Here is a 27,572-nt window from a genome sequence, read left to right as displayed (position 1 = left end):
TTTTTTGGTGCGAAAAACCTAAACACTCAACTCTTCTCTCTCTCTCTCTCTCTCTCTCTCTCTCTCTCTATCTGAGTGTGTGTTAACTTGACCATCGGAGGGGTTTTCCGGCCACACACCGCCGGGTAGCTCACCGCCGTTGTGTTCGCAGATCGATCGGACAGACAAAGAGCTTGGTAGAAAGGAGTACGGGCTATGCGAAATATTTGCTCCCTGTACAATTGGCGCCGTCTATGGGAATCTGATAGACAAAACCTTGTCTTCCAAGCTCATCTGATCGCTTTCCACGGCGAACAACAATGAGATACCGTTGTTCGCCATCGACGGTGTTACCCCGGAGTTAACCAGACGGAGAGATGGACTCCCCGCCATTCCAAACATGACGGACCTGGAGACTTCCCCAGGAGGACATTCAAGAGACGCGGGGGATAAGCGCGGTAGAAGTTTTGGTAACTCTCGGAGCCCAGACGAGCACCGGCGGCAAAGAGAATCGCACACTAGTCGTCTGGAGCACAAGTTAAGGGACCAAGACGCCGTCATCCGAAGAATGGTGGCGGAGATGGAACATCTCAAACGGCATGTCAAAGGGAAGGGTGTTGTTAGAGTGGGAGACCACAGTGTGCAACCACGCCGTTCAGGCAGTCAGAGCCAACGGCACACTCCCTTCCTTTCTATCACCAGAAGCTATAGGGTTGGAGAATCCGATGCGCTTGTAGAGAAGTCTAGCGCGCAAGATAGTACCTATCAACCCTCACGTCGGCGACAATGTCGAGATATTCCTATTCCGCTCGCTCAGAGGACTTGCGGGTAGTCTTGAAGGAGCGGGCTCGCCGGCGAGAGACTCAAAGGGTGCCGGCGCTCCAGCGACTATCTTACGGGGGTCGTGCCAGTGAAGAGGTCATAATGCCACCACCCCGCCCAGCCGTGCCTCTCCTTCTAGACACAGATTTGGCGAGGCTAAACACCACCCCCTTCTCCCTTGAGATAGAAACCACACCGCTTCCCGCGAGCTTTCACCAGCCCAAGTTTACGCTCTACGACGGAAAGACCGATCCATACATGCATATAAGCCACTTCCAGCAGGTCATGGCCAGACATAGGCGCAATGACGCTCTTATGTGCCTTATCTTCCCGTCGAGTTTGGGCGAGCTAGGCTTGAAATGGTTTGAGAGGCTACCGGAGGGAAGCATCGAAAAGTGGCAGCAGTTGGCAGAAGCCTTTGTGACACGTTTCAAGACCAACACTAAAACGCCAAAGGAGGTATACCACCTTCTCAGTGTCAAAATGGAGTCAAGCGACACACTCAAGGCATACAACTCCAGATACTTGGAAACCTTCAATGAGATTTTAGATTACCCGACCAACCTGGCAATCACCCAATATAAGCACGGTCTCTCGGTCGGACATAGGCTGTGGGACTCGCTTACCATGAACCAGCCGACATCCATGGGCCAACTAATGCAGCGCATCAATGAACATATCTGAGTAGAGGATGATGCGGCGGCGTCCACCACGAAGACAACTCCGGTGGTAACAGACAAGAGGTCGGCTGGCAAGGTACACACGGTCGGACACGAGACTAACCGTCCAAATGATCGTGCTGAGGAATCTGACCGAGGGTCAAATCGCCGAAATCGGGGAAGGGGTCGTCGGAATGACCGAGATGAATACCCCCACGATGACGTAGCTGATGCCAACAAAAGGTTGAAAGCTCGGACGGGCATCACCACGGTCTTTAAGATTCCAATCTATCGCATACTTAGTGAAATCCGTGACGAGGATTACGTCCGGTTTCCTGCTAAGTTAGGCGATGTGCAAAAGGGCTTCAATCCGCAGTACCGCTGCACATATCACCGGGAGCGAGGACATCAGACGGGGGACTGTTTGCCTTTGAAGCAACACTTGGAGGAGTTAGTCACGGCCGGACACTTAGATCTTTACATCGATGGGGGTGTTAAGGCCGCGCATCTCGCCCCGGCTGATCCGCATAGACCGGCCGACTTGGAGGCGCCCCCTCAAGGAGTGGTTAATGTGATCCACGACATAGTGGAGCCGGCGTGTGTATGCGAGCTCCGTGGAATGATCAAAAGAATGGAACACATGAGGGAAGTTTTGTCAGTCTAGCCTACGATCAAAAGGGGGAAGACCGAGGAAAAATATGTGATTAGTTTCTCTACAAGGGACCTAGAGCGCATTCAAATGCCATACAACGACGCCCTAGTGGTCACCCTTCGCGTCAAAGAGTTCAATGTCAAACGCATCTTGATTGACCAGGGAAGCTTGGTTGAAATTATGTACTACGACGTGTTCAAACAACTCAAACTCCGAGATACAGACTTGGCTCCGACTACTTCACCACTGGTAGGTTTCAACTCGCAACCGGAGTGGCCTTTAGGGGAAATAATTTTGCCGGTCAAGGCTGGATCCGTGGTCAAGCAGGTGGAGTTCTGGGTATTGCAGGTGCCGTCTACGTACAATCTGATCCTCGGTGGAGGCTGGCTTCACGCTATGCAGGCTGTAGCGTCGACCTACCGCCAGGTTATGAGATTCCCCTCGGCTATGGGGGAAATTGAGGAAATTTGGGACGATCAAGTCATGTCAAAGCAATGCTTCGTGGCAGTGAACGGGAGCCGAGCTGTCAAAGGCTTCGTGCAAATGATTGAAGGCCCAGAAGACCAGAGTGTCCTTGATGACATGGGCACCAGGGCCGAGGACAAAGCTGTTTAAGAATCGGTAGAAGTACGGCTCGACACGGAAAATCCAAACAAGTTTTTTTTGCTCGGATCAAGCCTAACCGCTCAAGAAAGGACCGAGATGGTAGAGTTCTTGATGGCAAATATCGAAGTCTTCGCATGGTTGCCCTACGACATACCTGGCATCGACCTAAGTTTTATTTGCCGCCAACTCAATGTTTTCTCTGATACGCAACCAGTTATTCAGAGAACAAGGAGATCAGCTCTTCATCACGCCGAGGTAGTCGCGGAGGAGGTAAGGAACTTGCTTGAAGCACAAGCTATTCAGGAAGTGCACTACCCTCGGTGGATTTCAAACACGGTCGTAGTACCCAAGAAGAATGGGAAGTGGCGAGTTTGCATCAACTACAAGACCGTCAACCGAGCTTGCCCTAAAGATAGCTTTCCTCTGCCCAGAATAAACCAGCTGGTGGATTTAACGGCCGGACATGAAAGGCTCAGTTTCTTGAATGCCTACCGCAGTTATCATCAGATTTCCATGCATGGCCCCGACCGAGAGATAACCTCTTTCACCACTCCAAGGGGACTCTTCTGCTATCGAGTCATGCCTTTTAGCTTGAAGAACGTCGGGGCAACTTTCCAAATAATGGTGACCAAAATGTTCGCCCCTCTGCTAGGCCGGACGATGGAGGCTTACATTGACGACATGGTAGTAAAAAGCAGGCATCAGGCAGACCACTTGTCCGACCTAGCCGAGATGTTCGCCATTTTCAAACAGCACAAGTTACTCTTGAATGCGTCCAAGTGTGCCTTCGGCGTGAGATCCGGGAAATTCCTAGGCTTCCTCGTCACAAACTGAGGCATCGAGGCAGACCCCACACAAATCAAAGCCGTACAAGAATTAAAGCAGCCCAACTCAGTGAAGGACGTGCAGCATCTGGCCGGAATGGCCACCGCGCTTAATCGATTCATAAGCCGGTTGCCAGATCGCTGCCGCCCTTTCTTTCGAGCACTGAAATCCAAGTTTTCGTGGGATGAGGAATGTGACAGGGCTTTGGCCGAGCTAAAAGCGTATCTGTCTTCTGCTCCATTATTGGTAGCACCAAAGCCTGGCGAAGAACTCTAGCTTTACCTGGCCGTTTCTCAGCATGTAGTTAGCGCAGTGCTTGTCCGGTCAGAAGGCATCCAATATTTCCCCATCTTCTACGTGAGCAAAACCTTGCTACCGGCAGAGTCGAGATACTTGCCACTGGAAAAACTTGCCTTGGCACTGATGATGGCCTCCAAGAAATTGGCGTATTATTTTCACGCTCACAATTTCATCATTTTGACCGAGTTCCCACTCAAAGCCTTGTTTGAGCGGGCAGATTTCTCCGGTTGATTCCTCAAGTGGGCGGTAGAATTGGGACAATTCGATGTCAAGTTCCAATCCCGAACTGCCATAAAAGCACAGACATTGGCCGACTTTGTTGTTGAATTCTCACCTGGAATTCATCTAGTATGCCCGGTGGATCTTGCCGTGGCAGCCGAGGAGGTGAATGCTGGCTCGCTAGAAATTGCACAGCAGGGCGATGTTGGCGACGCGGAACTTGCGCGCCCCACCATAGAACCTCCAGCCGGCATAGTACTTCAGCCCGGCGATGCAACTCCGGACTTGAGCATGGCAGTTCAACAAGTTGGGTCCGGTGCTGCATCGCCGAGGGGGGATGAAATGAAACCAAACAGCAGTGAACCAGAAACCGAACAGCCGAGCGACCGCGATCTCATCAACCTTCAAGTGTCCCAGGACCCCTCAGAGTGTTGGAAGCTCTTTGTCGGCGAAATGTTGAAACTCTTTGTAGATGGAGCCTCGAACTGTCACTGTGCCGGGCTGGGCACAGTTCTGATTTCACCAGATGGTCTGACCATCGAACACTCCATCACCCTCGAGTTCCCTACATCAAACAACGAGGCTGAGGATGAGGCGCTGTTGGCCGGGCTCAAGAGCGCCCTTCAGGTGCACGCATCCGAGCTAATGGTTTACAGCGATTCCCAACTCGTTGTCAACCAAGTGTTTGGGGTTTACGAAGCTAAAGATGACAAAATGACGAAGTACCAAGCTCTAGTGAAAGAACACATCAAGCGATTCCAGGCAATCAGGGTCCAACAAATTGGCCGGGAAAACAACGGCCGTGCGGATGAGTTAGCCGGTCTGGCTTCCATGGTTGACAGAACATCTCCCGGTCCTCTCCTGATTGAGTTTCTTCTAAGGCCTAGTATTGAGGAAACCGAGCAGACAAAAGTACTCTGCACCGAGCTCGGCCCTTCTTGGATAGACCCTATTATCCTCTTCCTAAAAGAGCGGACCCTTCCGGCCGATAAAAAGGAAGCGCATAAAGTCCGGGTGAAGTCAGAACGGTTTTGGCTCTCTCCATCTGGCGCTTTGTACAAGAAGTCATTCACCGTTCCTTATCTCAAGTGTGTACACCCAAACAGCGTGGAAGCTTTCTTGTACGAAATTTACAAAGGCATATGCGGCAATCACATCGGGAGAAGATCTTTGGCCTACCGAGCTATTTCGCAAGGGTATTGGTGGCCATGCATGCAAGCTGACGCTCAAAAATATGTTCGCAAATGTGAGAAGTGCCAGAAGTTCGCCCACCAAATTCACCAGCCGGCCAAAGAACTTCTTCCTCTCACAAGCCCTTGGCCTTTTGCGATGTGGGGGCTGGAGATAGTGGGACCACTCCCAACGGCACCAGGCAACCGGAAGTTCTTCATCGCGGCTATGGACTACTTCACCAAATGGGTTGAAGTTGAGCCCTTAGCAACAATCAAGGAGAAAGACGTCAAACGGTTTGTCTAGCAGAACGTCGTAACACGGTTTGGCATCCCCAAGATTCTGATTTCTGACAATGGCACCCAATTTGACAAGCGCTTATTAGAGGATTTTGTGAAGAATTGAAAATCGAGTTCTACAACTCCACCCGGCTTACCCGTAGTCTAACGGCCAAGCCGAAGCATCAAACAAGACCATTCTTATTGGGTTGAAAAAAAGACTTAAGAAAGCCAAAGAAAAAAGGGCCGAGGAACTCCCAAGTGTCCTTTGGGCATACCGGACGACCCCGAGGCGATCTACCGGGAAAACTCCTTTTGCCTTAGCATATGGCATAGAGGCGGTCATCCCATTAGAAGTTGGCATGCCAACCCTCCGCAGTGAAGGTTTTGAGCCCGAGCTGAACTCTGAAGCCATCACCCTAGAATTGGACCTAGTGGAGGAGCGCCGAGACAAGGCCCTAATCCATGTGGCCACATACCAGCAAGAACTTTCCAAAAAATACAACAAAATGGTGCACCCTAGGCCATTCAAAGTTGGGGATTGAGTTTTAAGAAAGGTGATGGGCAACACACTAGTGCTGGGGGAAAGCAAGCTAGGGGCAAACTAGGAAGGGCCTTACAAGATAACCGGTCTAGCGGGCAAGGGGGCATACCACTTGGAAGATTTGGAAGGAAAAGGCATACCCCGGCCATGGAATGCGGCCAACCCCAAACTGTACTATTTTTAGCATTTTACGTTCTTAAGAATTTTTTGTAGAAAGACTTGCTCTCCCTACACTTTTGAATGTAACACCCTTTTTGTCAAATACAATAGAAGTGACTTGTCTTTGCCAGCATTCTGTTGTCTTCTATGCTTACTTTAAGATTTAAACCGAGATGTTTTATTCCGGTTAAGTGAGTTGATGATTTACTCAGCTTAAACCGAGATGTTTTATTCCGGTTAAACGAGTTGATGATTTACTCAGCTTAAACCGAGATGTTTTACTCCAGTTCAGTGAGTTGAAGATTTGCTCAACTCTATGATCTTAACCGAGATGTTTTGCTCCGGTTAAATGAGTTGATGATTCGCTCAACTCTGTGATCTCAACCGAGATGTTTTACTCCGGTTTAGTGAGTTGAAGATTTGCTCAGCTTTATGATCTTAACCGAGATGTTTTGCTCCCGTTAAATGAGTTGATGATTTGCTCAACTCTGTGATCTCAACTGAGATGTTTTATTCCGGTTAAGTGAGTTGAAGATTTGCTCAACTCCATGATCTCGACCGAGATGTTTTATTCCGGTTAAGATCTCGACCGAGATGTTTTATTCCGGTTAAGTGAGTTGATGATTTGCTCAACTCTATGATTTAGACCGAGATGATTTTGCTCTGGTTAAATGAGTTGATAATTTGCCCAAGGACGAGTTGATGATTTGCTAAGCCAAAGTGCTACACCCCGGCTGAAGTTGTTTAGTTTAAATACAGTGCAAACACTTAACGAAATCAGAACTTTTCATTGATGAGGAACAGAATTACATACGGTGGGGCTGGCAGCCCGGTTACATTCTTAAAAATGAAGAAGAAAAAGACAGAAAACTACACTAAGGGGGACAGGTCAGCAAATTTATCTCCGGTAGTAGTAGCCTCCAGGTCGACCGTGGTTGTTTTTTCCTGGACTTTGGTCTCCACCTGGCCGGTCTGCTTTGGGAGGTTATCTCCCTCGGCATTTTCCTCGGCTTCCTTCCCGTCGTCTTCCTCGGCTTCAGCCTGCAATGCGTTGAAGACATCGTTGGCGTATGGCACCAGATATGTCGGCAGGAAGGCAGCTGGGGGAGAACCAAAGACGTCGATTCCAGATCCTTGGCCGAGCTATTCATAAGCAGCCTTCCAGCTAGCCTTGAAGAAAATATCTTGGGTGGCATGGACTTGCTTCGTGTAGTTTTCTTCGGCCTCCTTGAAACCTGCATTGTTCGCCTCATCCAGCTCATCATTCTTTAACTGTTTCAACGCCTCCAGCTCGGCCCGGAAAGCGTCCCTCTCTTGCTCGGCGGCCCCAAGCTGGCCGAGCAATCTGGAGTTGCCGGAGTTTGCAATCTCCAGAGAAGCTTTGATCACCCCAGCTCAATTTGAAGGTGCTCAACCTGGCTGGCAGCATCGGTTGCCTTATGCCGGAGTCTATGAATCCGCTTCATGACTAGATGTTGTTTCTGGATGGCCTGCAAAGAAGAGTTTTGATTAAAGAAAGGAAATCAAGCAAACACTTGGAAAAATTGAATACAAAGTTCGAGATTCTTACCCGGGTCATAGACTTGACCGAAGACTTAACCAGCTGGGTGTCAAGCACGCGGTCGCTGCCGACCACGTCGCTCAGCAGTAGGAGGGCTTTTGTCAAGTCAAAGGCTAGGAGGTGTTCCTTGTCACCTTTGACCGAAGCGGTTACCGGGATCTCCTTACCCTGATGCTTCAACTGGGGCTTCCAGGGCGGTGTTAGCTCGGTTGTGACTGCTGGTTGCTCGGTGTTCTGCTTTGCAACCAGCTCGGCTAAAGGATTGGCGGTGCGGGGCCTTTTCCTAGCTCGGCGGCTTTCCTTGCTTGTTTGTACAGTTGCTAGTGACGCCAATGCAACCACGGTCCCGCTTATTTGACCGGCAGCAGCTGTGTGGGAAGGGATACACGGCAGCTCGGTGGATGTGGCGATGACGAGGTTTTTGATACGGCATCGTTTGGCCATCTCCTCTGCTTTGGTCAATCGGATTAGGGGCACGTCCGGTAGTGTTGGATCGGGAGGTGGAGAAGGCGCTCGAAGAAAGTCTGTTACTCTACTTTGGCGGGGAGCGAAGTATCTGTAGGTCGGTATGTAGCCGAGAAGCTCGTGACAATCCCGGTTAGGGTACCGAAGCACGGTTCTAATGGTTGCCTTTTTGGGATAATGGTAGTTGGCCTGCAAAGCTTCGATGGCTGCAAAGAAGAAGAGAAGAAAATGTATTAGTAAAGAATGGTGAAGGAAAAGAATTTGACAGAGCAGTTAGCACGGCTTACATGTTGAACCGAAGTTCTTGTTGATGTACTAGCTGGGCATGTCGGTTGTTTCGTAGTTTCCAGACACCCAGAAAAAGTCTTCGTCGTGCAAGTCTTTGTCCGGGGCACCAGCCACTATCTTCTCCTTGCCCGGTCTAATCTTTAAATAATAGGCGAGGCCGTCGCCTGTATGCCCGAGGGTATACTGGCGAAGTATCTCAACTAATCCTAGGTTGGTTCCTAGCCGGTTGTTTAGCTCGGCAATTCCGTTGATTATGCAGTAAGTGTTGGTTGAGACTTGGGTTGGTGCTAGCTCGGTGCGCCGCAAGAACTCGCACATTAGAGGGTTAACCGGGAAGCGGAGGCCACCTTCTATAATGGAAAGCACGGTGAAGTGGCACTAGTCTATTCTGCCCTAAAGGGTCGTGGCCGCGGCACCGAGCTCTAGATGAACGTCGGCCGGGATACCGTATTCTTCCCGGAACGCGGCTAGAGCGACCGGTGTGTCGACCAGGAATCGGTAGCGCCCCATGTGTGTAGCTGGCTGGTTTTAGCACGGCTGTGTTGGTTTGGCACAAACTCTTATTTGATGGCTGCTCGGTCTTTAAGAGCCTCAATGTTGGTGCGTGGTCCCCTTGGACTCTGCAGGAAAAGGAGGGTAAGTGTAAGTCGGAGCGCGGTCGCACAAAAACGAGCTTGACTTTAGCTCGGTCGGATGGAGTGCCAAACCACCTCAGTCACGAAGGTAAATCCAGAATCTTCGCCACTCAAGAGGACCAATGTTAGCCCGGTCGAGCGATCAAGCCCCCTGCCTACCTTGGTTCCTATTGGAGTTTTTGCAAACTCGCAATGTGCTCGGTTTAGGTGTTTTTTGGGATCAAAAGAAGACCTGGAGCCCGGTCAGCCCCAGATCTGAGCGTGTTCATCACTAAGGGTGAAGAACAGTAAAGAGTGCAGGGGGAGATGAGGTTTTTGGGAGGATATATCCTAAAACCTATGGTTTTTGTGCCCTAGAATGTGAAATACCAAATAAAGAGGCCATGAAGGGGTTCGAAGAATTTACCAGAATGAGGGCGAGAGTCCAATCTTCGAGCACAAACGCAGTAGGAGGTAAGAATGGAGCTTGGGAGTCGAAGGCAACGATGGTGCTAGATCGTCTAGAACGAAAGAGAGGCAGTAAGAAGAGAATAAAAGGGTGAAGTGGTGTACTTATAGGAGAAAAAGGCCGCCAAAATTCGAATATGAAAAGGCGTCGGGGTTGGCTGCTCGAGGCCCATAAATGATCGACGCGTGTCCCTATTGACGGCGGCGTTGGTATTGAAGAGATAAGCAGGCGAGTTGAGGCGTCGACCGGGCAAGTCTGGAAACCGAGCATGTCGATTAGCGCGGTTTACAACTTGCGGAGGAAAGACCGGCGGGGAATATACCCCGGTTAGGTCACGTAATCCCAGTCACGCTTTTGCGTGGACGGAATTAAAGGGCAATTGAGAGGGAGATTTATGAGCTGGAATAGGCCATGGTAAAGGCCGGGCAAATTGAGGGCTGAGCGCGTTTGGGTTGTGATAGCTTGGGCCTGTTCGAAGATGGTTCTGCTCGGTTGAGGCCCAGGGCCATGTTGGGACCGAGCTACTTGAGCTATTCGGCCGAGATGATCCCTGCCATTCGAGATTCCACGATTCGCGCATTTAGCTCGGTAGGAAAGGCTTCGATTTGCCAGCTCAACCTGTCTTAAGCTTGGTTATGCTGGAATGCAACCGAGCACGGTCGTTATGGAGCTCGACGAGTGGAGCACTCGGGCTCGTTATACAGCACGGTTGTGTGAGGCCGAGGTGATACCGCCGGGCTACCGAGCTCCCACTAATGTAGTCTACCAGCTTGGTTAGGTGGTGATTGCTAAATTTGTGCTGACAGATGGGAGAGCAGCTCTACGTGTCAAGAGGCTAATGAGAGCAGATTTGAGCGCAGAAAGTATATAAGCATTATTGCGCCCTCCATGCTGGGGATGGAATATTTTTTGGTGAGGAAAACCTAAACACTCAACTCTCCTCTCTCTCTTTGTCTATCTGAGTGTGTGCTAACTTGACCGTCGGAGGGGTTTTCCGGCCACACACCGCCGAGTAGCTCACCGCCGTTGTGTTCGCAGGTCGATTGGACATACAAGGAGCTTAGTAGAAAGGAGTACGGGCTCTGCGGAATATTTTCTCCCCTACAGAGACCAAAATTTTGGTAGCTGAAAGTGCATCTTCGGCGACCAAATCCGATTTTGGTCGGCAAAAGTTCAGTTTTTTAGCAACTAAAAAATAATTAGTAGCCAAAAGTATAGAATTGGCGACTAATTTTTAGTCGCCAAAAGTGGTCTTTTTTTATTTTGCTAGTAAATAGTTTATTTTACATAAATTATGTTCAATAAAATAATTATGTTTATACATATACTTTTATATTAATATGGATGTATGTACTATATAAATAATATATGTTGCATATATAATCATATGGTGCTATAGAGGTGTAGTGGGAAGAATGTGGTGTATAAGATTTATGGTGCGGGAGGTTGGCGGTTCGAGCCTCCGCAAGAGTGGATCAAATTGTTCTACAACAAATTATCGTCACGAATGACACTTGATAGCGTCACGAATAGTGCCTACCATGACATTAAAGTGTCACTGAAAGGTTTCTTGATGGTGTAATGACACTTGGCACTAATGTCTACCGTGGCACGGATACAAATGGCACTTGTTCAAAATGCCACAAGACTAAAAAATGTCATTAAACCAATAGTTTTGTGGCACTTTTAAATGTCACTAAATTAAGAAAATGTTGTAGTGATTGGGTTCGATTACTTGTTGTAAAGGTTCATTAACACCCGTAAACCTAGTAGTTTAATTACTATTTGAAGAATAGTGAAAAAAAATTCGAGGAGGATACTTAGGGAGTGGACGTAGGTCCAGCATACTGAACCATTATAAATTGCTGAGTTTTCTTTCTCTTCCACTTACTCATTTTGATATTGTTGACCATATTTATTTATTTATTACTTGGTTTAAATTTTAATTTGACAATTTATTTACAAATTATTATTACTTTTTTATTTTATTTGTTAAACTTCAAATCTTTTGATTATTATGTTTAATATTATGAAATTATTTTTAATAATCTATTTCACTCCTTAAGTTGCCTATTTGGGATAACAAAATATATATATCATTCTACTCTCATGTTGCATTTTCTTTCTATTTTGTACCAATTTTTTTTTTCATCCTATATATATCATATTATACATACAACTATATTTGTGTATATGATGAAAATAAATTATTATTTTTTTAATCCCTTCAATAATAAAATCTTGTGAAAAATCTAGAAATCCCCTAGATGTTGATTTGTGATTATGTATCAATTTTAAGCAGAATATAACAATCCCAATCAAACAATCAAGACAAAGAGACACAACGATTTAACGTGGAAAAACCACAATTGGACACCTCCAACTGTGATAAAAAAACCACGGGCAACAGCCACAAAACAATCCACTAAGAAGAATTAAAGGAATTACACAGGTATACTCTCAATTACCTAGCGAATCCACAACGCCTAATTGAACCAACCTTTATGTGCCTCTTCCAACCCCATCTTCACCACGGAATTGTCTTTCTGATGAGCCACTCCGGATTCCACCAAAGCTTCAGGCTCGAATTCTTCAGAATCCACAACTGAAGAATAACTCTCTCTTTTGTGTATAACAAACAAACCTTTGATGTACTCTCTTTAAATCATGAGTTGAAGACTCAATAAAAACATCAAAGAAAACAAACAAAATATCCCCAGATATAAACTTTAAGAACCAAAAAGAAGATCTGGAGGACTTCAATCAATCACCTAGTTTTGGGAGAAAACCAAGTATTTATAGAGAACTAAAAGTAATCCTAGATTTGGAAGAAAACAAACTTCTTGAGAAATCCGGATTCTGAGGTTCGCTCGAGCGAAGCTTTTCTGGCTCGAGCGAGCAGTGTATTTTTCATGATTTCTACTAGTGCCTTGGCTCGAGCGACGGATCCTTGGCTCGAGCGAGGAATACACTTTTTCAGGTTTTTGTATGGACGCAATCCTTGGCTCGAGCGCGCATTCCTTGGCTCGAGCGAGCAAGCCCTAGCTCGAGCGAGAATTCCTTGGCTCGAGCGAGCAACGACGGACATGCAATTTTGAATGCAATTTTGCATTTTGCTTCGGCCGCGAGCTGACCGGGCAGCTCGACCCCCGTAATAATCAGCGAAGTGGCAATCTTGAAAGCATTAACATCACAAACTTCTCTGCATGGTTCGATTCGGGTTTGGATTCGCATCTAATAAACTCATAGCCTCACTGAAATAAAAGTGCGAAAATAAATACATCTGAAAGGAGTTTTGTCAAACGGGGTTGCCAAGAATAAAAACCTAACATCTTGTTTCCAACCTTGGACATATAAATTATAAACCTTTTATTTACCAAAATAAAAAATAAAAATGTTGAGGTGACAATTTGGGAGCTTGGACTGTTCAATCTAGTCGGCAAGTAATTATGACAAAATTTTGAACTTTTCTTACGATGTGAGCCTTGTCTATTAGTTTAATGGATCTCGTTTCACTTTTCAAACTATTATTATTTCATGTTGTGTATGGGAATAAATTTGTTTGTATGGCATTTTTTTAAAAAATATACATAATTAATAGGGTAAATTACATTTCAATTTGACAGTGAAAAAATAATTTTATTTTTATAGGGATGGAAAATATTTGATAGCTCAAATTTTTGTGGCTCAAATGGTTTAAATCTGTCAAAACGACGTCGTTTTACACTCAAAATCTGTCAAAACGACGTCGTTTTGACAGATTTGAGCCATTTGAGCCACAAAAATTTGAACTACCTATACGACAATACTACGTAGCTCAAATTTTGTGGCTCAAAAGTGGTTCAAATGGCCAAAACGACGTCATTTTGAATACAGAACAACATAAAAATGGTCGTTTTGGCCATTTGAGCCACTTTTAAGCCACAAAATTTGAGTTACGAGACATTTTCCCATCTATTGGTTTCCCTGCTCTCCCTTTCATTTGTTGGCATACGGATTCAACAATGGGGATTCAATGCCAATGTCAGTCTTTTTCTGGACGTGTCTCCTAAATTTTTGAAACTCCTTCAACAGAATATGATATTTAAGTTGTCTTTGATCAGAGCATTTAGAGAGAAAATTAAAAAAGAAAAAAAAAATGTATGTGAAATTAAGTAAAATATAAATATATTTTATTCATATTTTATTTATATTTTTTATTTTTTTTAAATCTCTCCACAAATCTTCTAACCAAACACAATATTAATACATGGGTTCACACTGAGATTCTTCCTCACCACTTTTCTAATTTATATATACAATCTGGGTTAATTTTATTATATATATATATATATATATTTATATGACTTGGGTTTTGGGTAACTCAATGTATTTGTCCACACTTGATCCAAATTCAATTCCATTTATAAAAAAATATAGCCAAATTACATTAATAATTCTTATAATTTGGGACTTGTGTCGCTTTAGGGTGATTCTATTTACACATCACAAATCCTCTTAGTACATACACGTCATTTACTCAGTAGACACCGAACACAATTTCGACTTTCTTGTTTTTGCTCAATGCACACCATCAATTTTCAAAAATTTCAAAAATATCTCCATCTTCCTCAACCCAACCTATCCCAACTCTAACCCTAACCCTGACATCTCCCTACACCCGGCGTCGCCCCTGCGAACCTCTTTTTGCCGCCGTCTCTCTCCTGTCGAGGTCATCTCCCTCCCTATCTTCCACTCCCAGCTTCTCCTCAATTCTTCACTCCACTGATTCCCCATTGCAGCCGCCCATAATCCTTACTCTCATCGCCCATCTTTTCCCCTCTATTTCCATACCTAGCCTTTTCTTTTTCTTCTTCTCTTCCTTAGATTTGGAAACCTAAATCAATCTTTATCTCTCTCTCTCCGATTGAAAGGTTGAGGAGTTGGGTCGCGTTATGGAGTAGATCTGGAGGATGGGTCGTAACGGAAGGTTGTAGTGTCAATGGTGGAGCGAGTTGCAGTGGTGGCTGGGGGGGTGCGGTGCCAAAACTGGAGAAGAAGTAGAAAAAGAAGAAGAGACAGAGATGGTGGTGCTTGCGGAGTGGTGGGTCGTCGAGGATGATCGCTGAAGTGATGAAGGTGACAGTTGAGTGACAGGTTGGAACGAAGACGACAACGGTAGCGGTGTGACGGGTTGGGAAGGTAACAATGGCGATGGTCTGGTTCACCGGCTACTGGAGAGGAAAGAGGTGGTTGATGTGTAGTAGATTTAGGGTTTTGTCTTAAATGGTAATTTACTTACAGGGTAAAATGGTAATAAAAAAAAAATTGAGGTAATGGTGTGAACTGAGAATATTAATGGTGTATAAATAGAATTACTCATTACTTTGGTACTTGATTTTTCAATTGCGACACATTTGACCCTACATTTTGAATCTTGTTTCAAATAAGGACAATTAAAGATACGATTGCCTAATTTCAAGGGCAAAATAGTCAATTTGATCAAATATAAACTAATTTGAAAAAAAAAAATCAAAAAAATATTTTTTAATTTTTAAAAAATTATTTTTATCCACCAAAGATAAAATTATATAAAATTAATAAATCTTTTAGATATTTATTTATTTTTTACCAAATTATGTCTTTGGATGATAATTATGTAATGGGTAGTTATTAAGATTTTAATGTGTAATCGATATATTTAATATATAAAATATTTTTAGTTTTGGATTTTTAATTTAATGGATTGGTTTAATAATGATATCAAAGTTGTCATTACATTTGACTTTTGGAAAAATAGAAACTAATTTAATGAAAATAAAAACAACCACCCATTATATGACCATTATCCAAGCACATAATAAAAATTAATTTAGAAAAATAAATAATAAATAAATGTCTAAAAGATTTATCATTTTTACATAATTTTATCTTTAATGGGTAGAAATAATTTTTAAAAATTCAAAAATATTTTTTTGACATTTAATTTATATTTTATTAAATTGATGATTTTGCCCTTAAAATTAAGCAATGATATCTTCAACTGTCCTTATTTGAAACAAAATTCAAAATTCATGGTCAAATCTATTACAATTGAAAAGTCAGTGATCAAAGTGACACAAGCCTAAACTACCGTTAGTGTAATTCGCCTAAAAAATAATCTTTTATATTTTATATGTAAAAATAAAATTATAAAAATTTCATAAAATTGAAGACTAGTCCTAATTGTGAAATTAACAAACTCTAAAAATCATAGTTTGTTTACTAACTGTACGGGGAACAAATATTCCGCAGAGCCCGTACTCCTTTCTACCAAGCTCCTTGTCTGTCCGATCGACCTGCGAACACAACGGCGGTGAGCTACCCGGCGGTGTGTGGCCGGAAAACCTCTTCGACGGTCAAGTTAGCACACACTCAGAGATAGAGAGAGAGAGAGAGAGAGAGAGGAGAGTTGAGTGTTTAGGTTTTTCTCACCAAATGATGTTCCATCTCCAGCATGGGAGGCGCAGTCATGTTTATATACTTTCTGCGCTCAAATCTGCTCCCATTAGCCTCTTGACACGTGGAGCTGCTCTCCCATCTGTCAGTACAAATCCAGCAATCACCACCTAACCAAACAGGCAGCTATATTAGTGGGAGCTCGGCAGTCTGACTGCATCGCCTCGGCCTCACACAACCGTGCTGCATAACGAGTCCGAGTGCTCCACTCGTCGAGCTCCATAACGACCGTGCTCGATTACATTTCGGCATAATCGAGCTCAAGACAGGTCGAGCTGGTAAACCGAAGCCCTTCCTGCCGAGCTAAATACACGAACCATGGAATCCCGAATGGCAGGGATCATCTCGGCCGAGTAGCTCAAGTAACTCGGTCCCAACACGGCCCCTGGGCCTCAACCGAGCAGAACCATCTCCAGACAGGCCCAAGCTATCACGGCCCAAACGCGCTCGACCCTCAATTTGCCCGGCCTTTACCATGGCCCATTCCAGCTCATAAATCTCCCTCTCAATTGCCCCCTAATTCCGTCCGCGCAAAAGCGTGATTGGGATTACGTGACCTAACCGGGTTATATTCCCTATCGGTCTTTCCTCCACAAGTCGTAAACCGCGCTAATTGACATGCTCAGTTTCTAGACTTGCCCGGTCGACGCCTCAATTCGCCTGCCTGTTTCTTCAATATCGACGCCACCGTTAATAGGGACACCCGTCGATCATTTATTGGCCTTGAGCAGCCAATCCCGACGTCTTGTCATATTCGAATTTTGGCGGCCTTTTTCGCCTATAAGTACGCCACTTCACCCTTCTCTTCTTACTGACTTTCTTTCATTCCAGACAATCTAGCACCATCGTTGCCCTCGACTCCCAAGTTCCCTTCTTACCTCCTACTGCGTTCGTGCCCAAGATTTGACTTCTGCCTCATTCTAGTAAGTTCTCCCAACTTCTTTATTGCTTCTTTATTTGGTATTTCACAAAAAACCATAGGTTTTAGGATATATCCTCCCAAAAACCTCCTCTCCCCCTGCACTCTTTACTGTTCTTCACCTTCAGTGATGAACATGCTCAGATCTGGGGCTGACCGGGCTCCAGGTCTTCTTTTGATCCCAAAAAACACTTAAACCGAGCAAATTTCGAGTTTGCGAAAACTCCTATAGGAACCGAGGTAGGCAGGGTGCTTGACTGCTCGACTGGGCTAACATTTGATCTGCTTAAGCAGCGGAGCTTCTGGATTTACCTTCGTGACTGAGGTGGTTTGGCACTCCATCTGACCGAGCTAAAGTCAAGCTCCTTTTTGCACGATCGCACTCCCACTTACGCTTACCCTCATTTTCCTGCAGAATCAGAGGGGACCATGCACAAACACTGAGGCTCTCAAAGTTCGAGCAGCCATCAAACAAGTGTTTGTACCAAACTAACACAGCCGTGCTAAAACAGTCGACTACACACATGGGGCGCTACCGGTTCCTGGTCGACACACCGGTCGCTCTAGTCGCGTTCCAGGAATAATACGGTATCCCGACCGGCGTTCATCTAGAGCTCAGTGTCGAGGACACGACCCCTTGAGGCAGATTAGACCAGTGCCCCTTCACCGTGCTATCCATTATAGAAGGTGACCTCCGCTTCCCGGTTAACCCTCTAATGTGCGAGTTCTTGCGGCACACCGGGCTAGCACCAACCCAAGTCTCAACCAACACTTACCGTATAATAAACGGAATTGCCGAGCTAGACAACCAGCTAGGAACCAACTTAGGTCTAGCCAAGATACTTCGTCAGTATACCCTCGGGCATACAGGCGATGGCCTTGCCTATTATTTAAAGATTAGACCAAGCAAAGAGAAGATAGTGACCGGTACCCCAGACAAAGACTTGTACGACGACTACTTTTTCTAGGTGTCCGGTAATTATGAAACAGCCGACGTGCCAGGCTGGTATATCAACAAAAATTTCGGCGAAACATGTAAGCCGTGCTAACTGCTCAGTCAAATTTCTTTCCTTCATCATTTTGTACTAATACGCTTTGTTCGTTTTCTCTTTGCAGCAATCGAAGCTTTGCAAGCCAACTATAATCCCAACGAAGCAGCCATCAGAACCGTGCTTTGCTACCGTAACCGGGATTGTCACGAACTCCTCGTTTACTTACCGACCTATAGATATTCCGCCCCACGCCGGAGTAGAGTGACAGACTTCCTTAGAGCGCCATCGCCACCTCTTGACCCCACATTACCGGACGTACCACTAATCTGGCTGACCGAATCAGAAGAGATAGCCAAATAAAGCTACATCAAAAATCTCATCACTGCCACAACCACCGAGCTATCGAGCATCCTCTCTGGCATAGCCGCTACCGATCAATCGAGCAGGACCGTGGTTACATTGGCTTCTCTCGCCGCTGGGCAAACAAGCATGGAAAGTCGCCGGGCTGGGAAAAGGCCTCGCACCACCGATCCCTAAACCGAGCTAGTTGCGGAGTTGAACACCGAGCAACCGGCGATCACAGCTGACCCAACACCACAATGGAAGCCCCAACTGAAGCACCAGGGAAAGGAGATCCCGGCAAGCGCATCGATCAAAGGGGACAAGGATCATCTACTCGCCTTCGACCTAACCAAAGCCTTGTTACTGCCGAGCGACGTAGTCGGTAGCGACCACGTACCTGACACTCGGCTGGTGAAGTCTTCGGTCAAGTCTATGACCCGGGTAAGAATCTTGAACTTTTTATTCAAATTTTTCCAAGTGTTTGCTCGGTTTTCTTTCTTTAATCAAAACTCTTCTTTGCAGGCCATCCAGAAACAACATCTGGCCATGAAGCAGATTCATAGACTCTGGCAGAAGGCAACCGATGCTGCCAACCAGGTTGAGCACCTCCAAACCGAGCTGGGGCGATCAAAAGCTTCTCTGGAGATCGCAAACTCTGACAACTCCAGATTGCTCGGCCAGCTTGGAACCGCCGAGCAAGAAAGAGACACTTTCTGGGCCGAGCTGGAGGCGTTAAAACAATCGAGGAAGGATGAGCTGGAAGAGGCGAACAACGAAGGCTTCAAGGAGGCCGAGGAAAACTACACGAAGCAAGTGCATGCCACTCAAGACATGTTCTTCAAGACCAGTTGGAAGGCTACTTGAGAACAGTTCGGCCAAGGATCTGGAACTGACGTGTTCGCCTCTCCCCCAGCTGCCTTTCTGCCGACGTACTTGGTGCCTTATGCCAATGATGTCTTCAGTGCATTGCACGCTGAGGTCGAGGAAGAAGGCGCAAAAGGAACCGAGGAAAATGCTGAGAGAGAAAACCATTCAAAGCAGCCCGACCATGTGGAGACCGGCGTCCAAGGCGAAACAACTACGGTCGACCTGAAAGCAACCACAACCGGGGATGACTTCGCTGACCTATCCCCCTTAGCTTAGTTTTCTGTTTTGTTTTGTTTTGTTTTTTTTTTTTTTTGAGAATGTAACCGGGCTACCTGCTCCACCTTTTGTAATGCTATTCCACATCAATGGAAAATTCTAATTTCGTTAAGTGTTTACACTGTTTAAGCTAAACAACTTCAGCCGGTATAAACCACTTCGGCTAAGCAAATCATCAACTCGTCTATGAGCAAATTATCAACCCACATGGCCGAGATAAACCATCTCGGTCGAATCCATTGTTGTGTAAAACATAAACTCATGCAACCGGAGTACAACTTCTTGGTTAAAAAAACAGTTGATTAAATCATCAACTCATTCAACCGGAATAAAACATTTCGGTTGATATCAAAGTTGAGTAAATCATCAACTTATTCAATCGGAATAAAACATCTCTGTTGAAATCACAAAGTTGAGTAAATCATCAACTCGTTCAACCGGAGTAAAATATCTCGGTTGAAATCACAGTTGAGTAAATCATTAACTCGTTCAACCGGAGTAAAACATCTTGGTTGAAATCACAAAGTTGAGTAAATCATCAACTCGTTCAATCGGAGTAAAACATCTCGGTTGAAATCACAAAATTGAGTAAATCATCAACTCGTTCAACTGGAGTAAGACATCTCGGTTGAAATCACAGTTGAGTAAATCATCAACTGATTCAACCGGAGTAAAACATCTCGGTTGAAATCACAAAGTTGAGTAAATCATCAACTCGTTCAACCGTAATAAAATATCTCGGATGAAATCACAGTTGAGTAAATCATCAACTCATTCAACCGGAGTAAAACATCTCGGTTGAAATCACAAAATAAGCATCGAAAACAACAGAATGCTTCAGTAAGAATAAGTCAGTTCTATTATATTGACAAAAAGGGTATTACATTCTGAAGTGTAAGGCAAATAGGTCCTGGCTCAAAAGAATAACATAAAAACTATGAAAAACTTAAAAATAGTACAGTTTGAAGTTGGCTGCATTCCATGGCCGGGGTATGCCTTTGCTATCCAAATCTTCCAAGTGGTATGCTATCACGACCCAAACCCGCCCCTATGGGTTTAGTACCGTAACCGGCCAGTAATCCGAGATTACCGAAGGCCTACTTAACAGTAGAACAGTAATACAGAGTACAGGGGCTGGCGGAAGCCAATACAGTAAGTAAACAATGTCCAATGAGCTGTGAGTCTGTATGCAAAAAGATTTTTCATACACATATACATGAACAGTATAGAACAGTATGTACATATATACAATCATTCAGTTCAGGGACCTAATCCCTATTAAACAGTACCATAACAGTCTATACAGTTATACAAAACAGATACAGAGACAGACGGGGAAATTAAAACACCCCTAAGCCATAACTTGACAGGCTCAGAACCTCGCAGTGGGGCACATAGGTTGGCTCGATAAAACTGGAGTTTACCCGACGCTTTTAGCCACGGTCTGGTGCCTATACACCTAAAGCCCAGTGAATAATGTAATGCGTAAAGAGGTTAATAATGAATGTCCTTACAGTAATGAAAACAGTTCGTTAATTCAGTGTATCAGTCATTCAGTCATATGTGGTACATCCATTAACATAACAGTACAGTAAACAGTAGGTCTTAAAAGACCGAACAGTAAATGATGGCCATCAATCAGTAAACAGTAGTGGTTCCAACAAGGGAACCGACAGAGATCTCTATAACAGTAATAGTAAACAGTAGTTGCTAAGGATGCCACAGTACAGTTCAGAATATAGGACATACATTCATTCAATTAACAGTATCAGTTTAGAAAGCAGTACAGCTCAATTGTTCAGAAGATAATTATTTTGAACATATCTTTACACAGTTGTTACTCACAGAGTTCTGGGCTACAGTAAAGCTAGAGCGCGTCCCTAGTCGCCAACCCTACACAGTTACAGATTGAACACACACTAAGCTACACAGTTGGGAAATATAATAACTTAATTCATAATTTGCCTCGGTGTGTTCTACATTTATATCCTCATTAAGATGTCTTAAACTAGGCCTAAGAATGCCTAGGATGGGATGAGAATGCAAAGATGCATTCAGAAAACATTTTCAGAATTTTCAGAAAACAGAGGTCCCGCTCGAGCGGACATGCAGACAAAGGTATCCGCTCGAGCGTAGACTTTCACACTCGAGCGTTCTGCAAAACAGTCAAAAGTACTAGATGTGTGAAAATCACGCTCGATGGGCGCTCGATAGTCACTCGAGCATGAGACACAAGATCCCGCTCGAGCGTCAATTATTCCGCTCGAGCGGACATCAAAACAGTGCAAAGTACTGGGAGCACGAATTTCCTGCTTGAGCGCCACTAACCCTACTCGAGCGTGAGTCCAAATTCTGGAAATTCCAGATTTGGACCTCCAAGCTCAAACCAAGTTCAAATGCATTAAAACCAATTCCTTTGGGCCCTTTTCCTGGAAAACATTTGTAAATACATAGAATAACATGATTCAAGGCTCAATTTGTAAAGTCAAGGCCCAAAAGGAAGATCAATTCAACTCAATTTGAAACCAATTTTCATGAACATAATTCAAACATAACATGCATGAATTTAAACCATTTCAAAGCTTCAATTTCATGCTCTAATGAGCCAATTATTTCAAAGACAAGGTGAAAACATGGTTTATGATCAAAACATGGACATGCATGTGAGGAATTATGGACTACAACCTCAAAACTTCAATACATATACATGCATGCAACAATTGAGCTCTAATTCAACACTATTGAACCAATTCTTGACTTAACTCTTTAAACTACCATGATTCATGCTAGAAGGAACTTAAATACACAATAAGAAAGATGAAATTCATACCTAGGTTCCTCAATTACAAGTCTAGAGGCTCAATATGCAAGAATCCTTCAATCTCTACAAGACTCTAAGCCAAATTGTGAAGAACTCAAGCTTTCTCTACCTCTCACTCTCTCAAGTCGGCAAGAACAAGATATGGACTGATGAAATGTTTTGTTAAAGTGTTGTGAGACTCAAATACAGTCTAGGCAGTGGGCCACTCATGCGGCAAAATGGTAATTACGCCAACTCTTGACATTAAGCTTATTTTAATCTAATTTAATCATACCAAATCACATTTTAGATAAATACACCATAAAATCATAATAATTCCAATGAACACAAATCATCAATCAATTTCAGATTCGGCCGCTGATAAGGCCTTCAATTCGCAATTTAAACATAAATACACAAATAGATAATTAAACAGTCGAACAGATAAATGTACAATTAAACAGACATACTCAGTCAATTCAGTTCCAGATTTCAGTCAGTCAGTTCAGTACTCCAATCAATTCAATTACTTATCATAATCAGTCTCAGTTTAGCAGTAATCAGTAGTTTATCGGTAAACAGTGGTGAGGGTTATTATATATGCCCCCTTGCCCGCCAGACCGGTTGTCCTGTAGGGTCCTTCCTAGTTTGCCCCTACCTTGCCTTCGCCTGGCACCAGGGTGTTACCCATAACCTTCCTTAAAACCCAGTCGCCTACTTTAAATGATTTGGGGTGCACAGTTTTGTTGTATTTCCTGGACAATTCTTGTTGGTACGCAGCCACGTGAATCAAAGCTTTTTCTCGGCACTCTTTAACAAGGTCCAATTCTAGGGCTACTGCTTCAAAGTTCAGCTCTGGCTCAAAATTTTCACTACGGATGATGGGCATGCCGATTTCCAACAGGATGACCACCTCCATAGCAAAAGGAGTTTCCCTGATAGATCGTCGCGGGGTCGTCCGGTATGCCCAAAGGACGCTTGGGAGTTCCTCGGCCCATTTTCCTTTGATTTTTTCAAGTCTTTTCTTCAACCCATCAAGAATGGTCTTGTTTGATGCTTCGGCTTGGCCATTGAACTGCGGGTAAGCCACGGTGGAGTTGTAGAATTCGATCTTCAATTCTTCACAAAATCCTCTGAATAGGTGCCGTCAAATTGGGTGCCATTGTCAGAGATCAGAATTTTAGGGATGCTAAACCGCGTTACCACATTCTGCTAGACAAACCGTTTGACGTCTTTTTCCTTGATAGTTGCTAAGGGCTCAGCTTCAACCCATTTGGTGAAGTAGTCCGTAGCTACGATGAAGAACTTCCGGTTGCCTGGTGCCGTTGGAAGTGGTCCTACTATGTCCAGCCCCCACATCGCAAAAGGCGAAGGGCTTGTGAGGGGAAGAAGTTCTCTGGCCGGCTGGTGAATTTGGTTGGCGAACTTCTGGCACTTCTCACATTTGAGAACATATTTCTGAGCATCCGCTTGCATGCACGACCACCAATACCCTTGTGAGATAGCTCGGTAAGCCAAAGATCTGCCCCCGATGTGACTGTCGCATATGTCTTCCTGAATTTCGTATAGGAAAGCTTCCATGCTGTTTGGGTGTACACACTTGAGATAAGGACCGGTGAATGACTTCTTGTACAAAGCGCCAAATGGAGAAAGCCAAAATCGCTCTGACTTCACCCGGACTTTATGCGCTTCTTTTTTATCGGCCGGAAGGGTTCGCTCCTTGAGGAAGAAGATAATAGGGTCCATCCAAGAAAGACCTAGCTTGGTGCAAAAGACCTCTATCTGCTCGGTTTCCTCGATGCTAGGCCGAGAAAGAAACTCAATCAATAGAGGGCTGGGAGATGTTTTATCGACCATGGAAGCTAAACCGGCTAACTCATCTGCACGACCGTTGTCTTCCCGGCCAATTTGTTGGACCCTGATTGCCTGGAATCGCTTGATGTGTTCTTTCACTAGAGCTTGGTACTTTGCCATTTTTTCATCTTTAGCTTCGTAAACCCCAGACACTTGGTTGACAATAAGTTGGGAATCGTTGTAAACCATTAGCTCGGATGCGTGCACCTGAAGGGCGCTCTTGAGCCCGGCCAACAGGGCCTCGTACTCAACCTCGTTGTTTGATGCGGGGAACCCGAGGGTGATAGAGTGTTCGATGGTCAGACCATCTGGTGAAATCAGAATTATGACCAGCCCGACACCGTGATGGTTCGAGGCTCCATCTACAAAGAGTTTTTACATTTCGCCGACAAAGAGCTTCCAACACTCTAAGGGGTCCTGGGAGGCTTGAAGGTTAATGGGATTGCGGTTGCTCGGCTGTTCGGCTTCAGGTTCAACGCTGATCGGTTCCACTTCCTTCCCACTCGGCGATGCGGTACCGGACCGAACAGGTTGGTTTGTTATGCCTAAGTCCGTCGCCACATCGCCGGGCTGCAGTATCATACCGGCTGGAGGTTCTACGACGGGGCGCGCAAGTTCCGTGTCGCCAACATCTCCCTACTGTGTAATTTCGATTGAGCCTGCATTTACCTTCTCAACTGCCGTGGCAAGATCCACCGGGTATACCGGATGAATGCCAGGTGAGAATTCAGCAACGAAATCAGCCAAGGTCTATGCTTTTATGGCAGTTTGTGGTTGGAACTTGACGTTAAATTGTCCCAACTCGACCGCCCACTTGAGGATTTGACCGGAGAAATCCGCCCGCTCGAACAAGGCTTTGAGGGGGAACTCGGTCAAAATGATGATTGTGTGAACATGAAAATAGTGTGCCAATTTCCTTGAGGCCATCATCAACGCCAAGGCAAGTTTTTCCAGCGCAAGTATCTCGACTCTGCCGGTAGTAAGGTTTTGCTGACGTAAAAAATAGGGAAATGTTGGATGCTTTTTAACTGAACAAGCACCACGCTAACTGCATGCTGAGAGACGACCAAATAAAGGTAGAGTTCTTCGCCGGACTTTGGTGTCACCAATAATGGAGTAGAAGACAGATACGCCTTTAGCTCGGCCAAAGCCTTGTCGCATTCCTCGTCCCATGAAAACTTGGATTTTAAGGCTCCGAAGAAAGGGCGGCAGTGATCTGATGACCGGTTTATGAATCTGTTAAGCGTGGCTGCCATACCGGCTAGATGCTGCACGTCCTTCGTCGAGTTTGGCTACTTTAACTCTTGTATGGCTCTGATTTGTGTGGGATCTGCCTCGATGCCTCGATTTGTGACTAGGAAGCCTAAGAATTTTCCGGATCCCACACCAAAGGCACACTTAGGCGCATTCAGGCGTAGCTTGTGCTATTTGAGAATGGCAAACATCTCGGCTAGGTTGGATAAGTGGTCTGCTTGATGCCGACTTTTGACCACCATGTCATCGATATAAGTCTCCATCGTCCGGCCTAGCAAAGGAGTGAACATTTTGGTGACCATCCTTTGGAAAGTTGCCCCGGCGTTCTTTAAACCAAAAGGCATGACCCAGTAGCAGAAGAGCCCCTTGGAGTAGTGAATGAGGTGATTTCACGGTCGGGGCCATGCATGGCAATCTGATGATAACTGCGGTAGGCATCCAAGAAACTGAGCCTGTTATGTCCGGCCATTAGATCCACCAGCTGGTCTATTCGGGGCAGGGGAAAGTTGTCATTAGGGCAAGCTCGGTTGACGGTCTTGTAGTTGACGCAAACTCGCCACTTCCCATTCTTCTTGGGCACTACGACCGTGTTTGAAATCCACCGAGGGTAGTGCACTTCCTGAATAGCCCGTGCCTCAAGCAAGTTCCTTACCTCCTCCGCGACTACCTCGGCGTGGTGCAACACCGATCTTCTCGTTCTTTGAATGACCGGCCGTGCACCAGGGAAAACATTGAGGTGATGACAAATAAAGCTTGGATCGATGCCGGGCATGTTGTAGGGCGACCATGCGAAGTCTTCGATATTTTCCATCAAGAACTCTACCATCTCGGTCATTTCTTGGCGGTAAGGCTTGATCTGAGCAAAAAGAACTTGTTCGAACTTTCCGTGTCAATCCGCACTTCTACCAACTCTTCAACAGCTTTGTCCTCAGCCTTGGCGCCCACATCTTCAAGGAATCACTGGTCCTCCGGTCCTTCGATCATTTGGACGAAGCCTTTGGCAGCCCGGCTCCCGTTCACTGCCACGAAGCATTGCTTCTACATGACTTGATCGCCCCAAATTTCCTCAATTTCCCCCATAGCCGAGGGAAATCTCATAACCTAGTGGTAAGTCGACGCTACAGCTTGCATGGCGTGAAGCCATCCCTTGCCGAGGATCAGATTGTACGTAGACGGTACCTGCAGTACCCAGAACTCTACTTGCTTGACCACGGTTCCGGCTTTGACCGGTAAAATTATTTTTTCCAAAGGCCATTCCGGTTGCGAGTTGAAACCTACCAACCATCACGGAGTTTGAGTTGCTTGAACGCATCGTAGTACATAATCTCAACCGAACTTCCCTGGTCAATTAAGATGCGCTTGACATTGAACTCTTTGACGCAAAGGGTGACCACTAGGGCGCCGCTGTGTGGCATTTGAATGCGCTCTAGGTCCTTGGTGGAGAAACTAATCACGTCTTTTTTCTTGGTCTTCCCCCTTTTGATCGTGAACTGGACTGACAAAACTTCCCTCATGTGTTCAGCCTTTTTGATCATTCCTCGAAGCTCGCATACACGCGCCGGCTCCACTATGCGGTGGATTACATTAACCACTCCTTGAGGGGGCGCCTCCAAGTCATTCGGTCCATGCGGATCAACCAGGGCGGGATGTGCGGCCTTAACAGCCTCATCAATGTAAAGATCCTAGTGTCTGGCTGCGACTAACTCCTCCAAGTGTTGCTTCAGAGGCAAACAGTCCTCTGTCCGGTGTCCTCGCTCCCGGTGGTATGTACAATGGTACCGCGGATTGAAGCCCTTTTGCGCATCGTCTAACTTAGACGGCGCCAAATGAAGCCCTTTCTGGATTGAAGCCCTTTCCTACAGACGGCGCGAAATGAAGCCCCCACCCCTTGCCTAGCACAATATTGTCCGCTTTGGCGTAAACCCGCCTCACGGTTTTGTTCCTCCCCAACTGGGGAAAAGGCCTTATGCTAGGTAGAGGAGGCAATCAGCTTATAAGGTGGAAAAGTAGTCCCTCACAAACCGATGTGAGATTTCTCCGCACATTAGCCCCCAGCTGACTGGCTCAAACACGGGATTTTTCCATCACGCGTGCCGGAGGGAGTTCCCACAGACAGCGCCAATTGTACGGGGAACAAATATTCCGCAGAGCCCGTACTCCTTTCTACCAAGCTCCTTGTCT

At 45.5% G+C, this 27,572-nt stretch overlaps 1 protein-coding gene across 1 annotated transcript; it reads right to left on the bottom strand.

The window, feature by feature from the left end:
• Window positions 1-20,320: 20,320 nt before the first annotated feature.
• LOC145799373 (uncharacterized) lies at window positions 20,321-24,326 on the bottom strand. The gene is made up of 2 exons (XM_082888935.1): window positions 23,776-24,326; window positions 20,321-20,393 (listed from the first exon to the last, which is right to left on the bottom strand). The coding sequence occupies exons 1-2, from the start codon at window positions 24,324-24,326 to the stop codon at window positions 20,321-20,323; spliced, it is 624 nt and encodes a 207-aa protein (XP_082745061.1).
• Between the last annotated feature and the right edge of the window lie 3,246 nt (window positions 24,327-27,572).

The sequence above is a fragment of the Camellia sinensis genome, chromosome 9 (assembly GCF_055761805.1).
Source record: "Camellia sinensis isolate YWXY chromosome 9, ASM5576180v1, whole genome shotgun sequence".
Classification (NCBI taxonomy): domain Eukaryota; kingdom Viridiplantae; phylum Streptophyta; class Magnoliopsida; order Ericales; family Theaceae; genus Camellia; species Camellia sinensis.
This window is presented reverse-complemented; position numbering and strand designations above follow the sequence as displayed.

Bases quoted from the DNA above. Each gene is read 5' to 3' on its own strand.
- LOC145799373 (XM_082888935.1), bottom strand. From the start codon at position 24,326: ATGGTTTACAACGATTCCCAACTTATTGTCAACCAAGTGTCTGGGGTT. The intron at 20,394-23,775 runs GTATTGGTGGTC...CTTTTGAGCCAG, and splicing joins TACCGAGCTATCTCACAAGG to GACCTATTTGCCTTACACTT.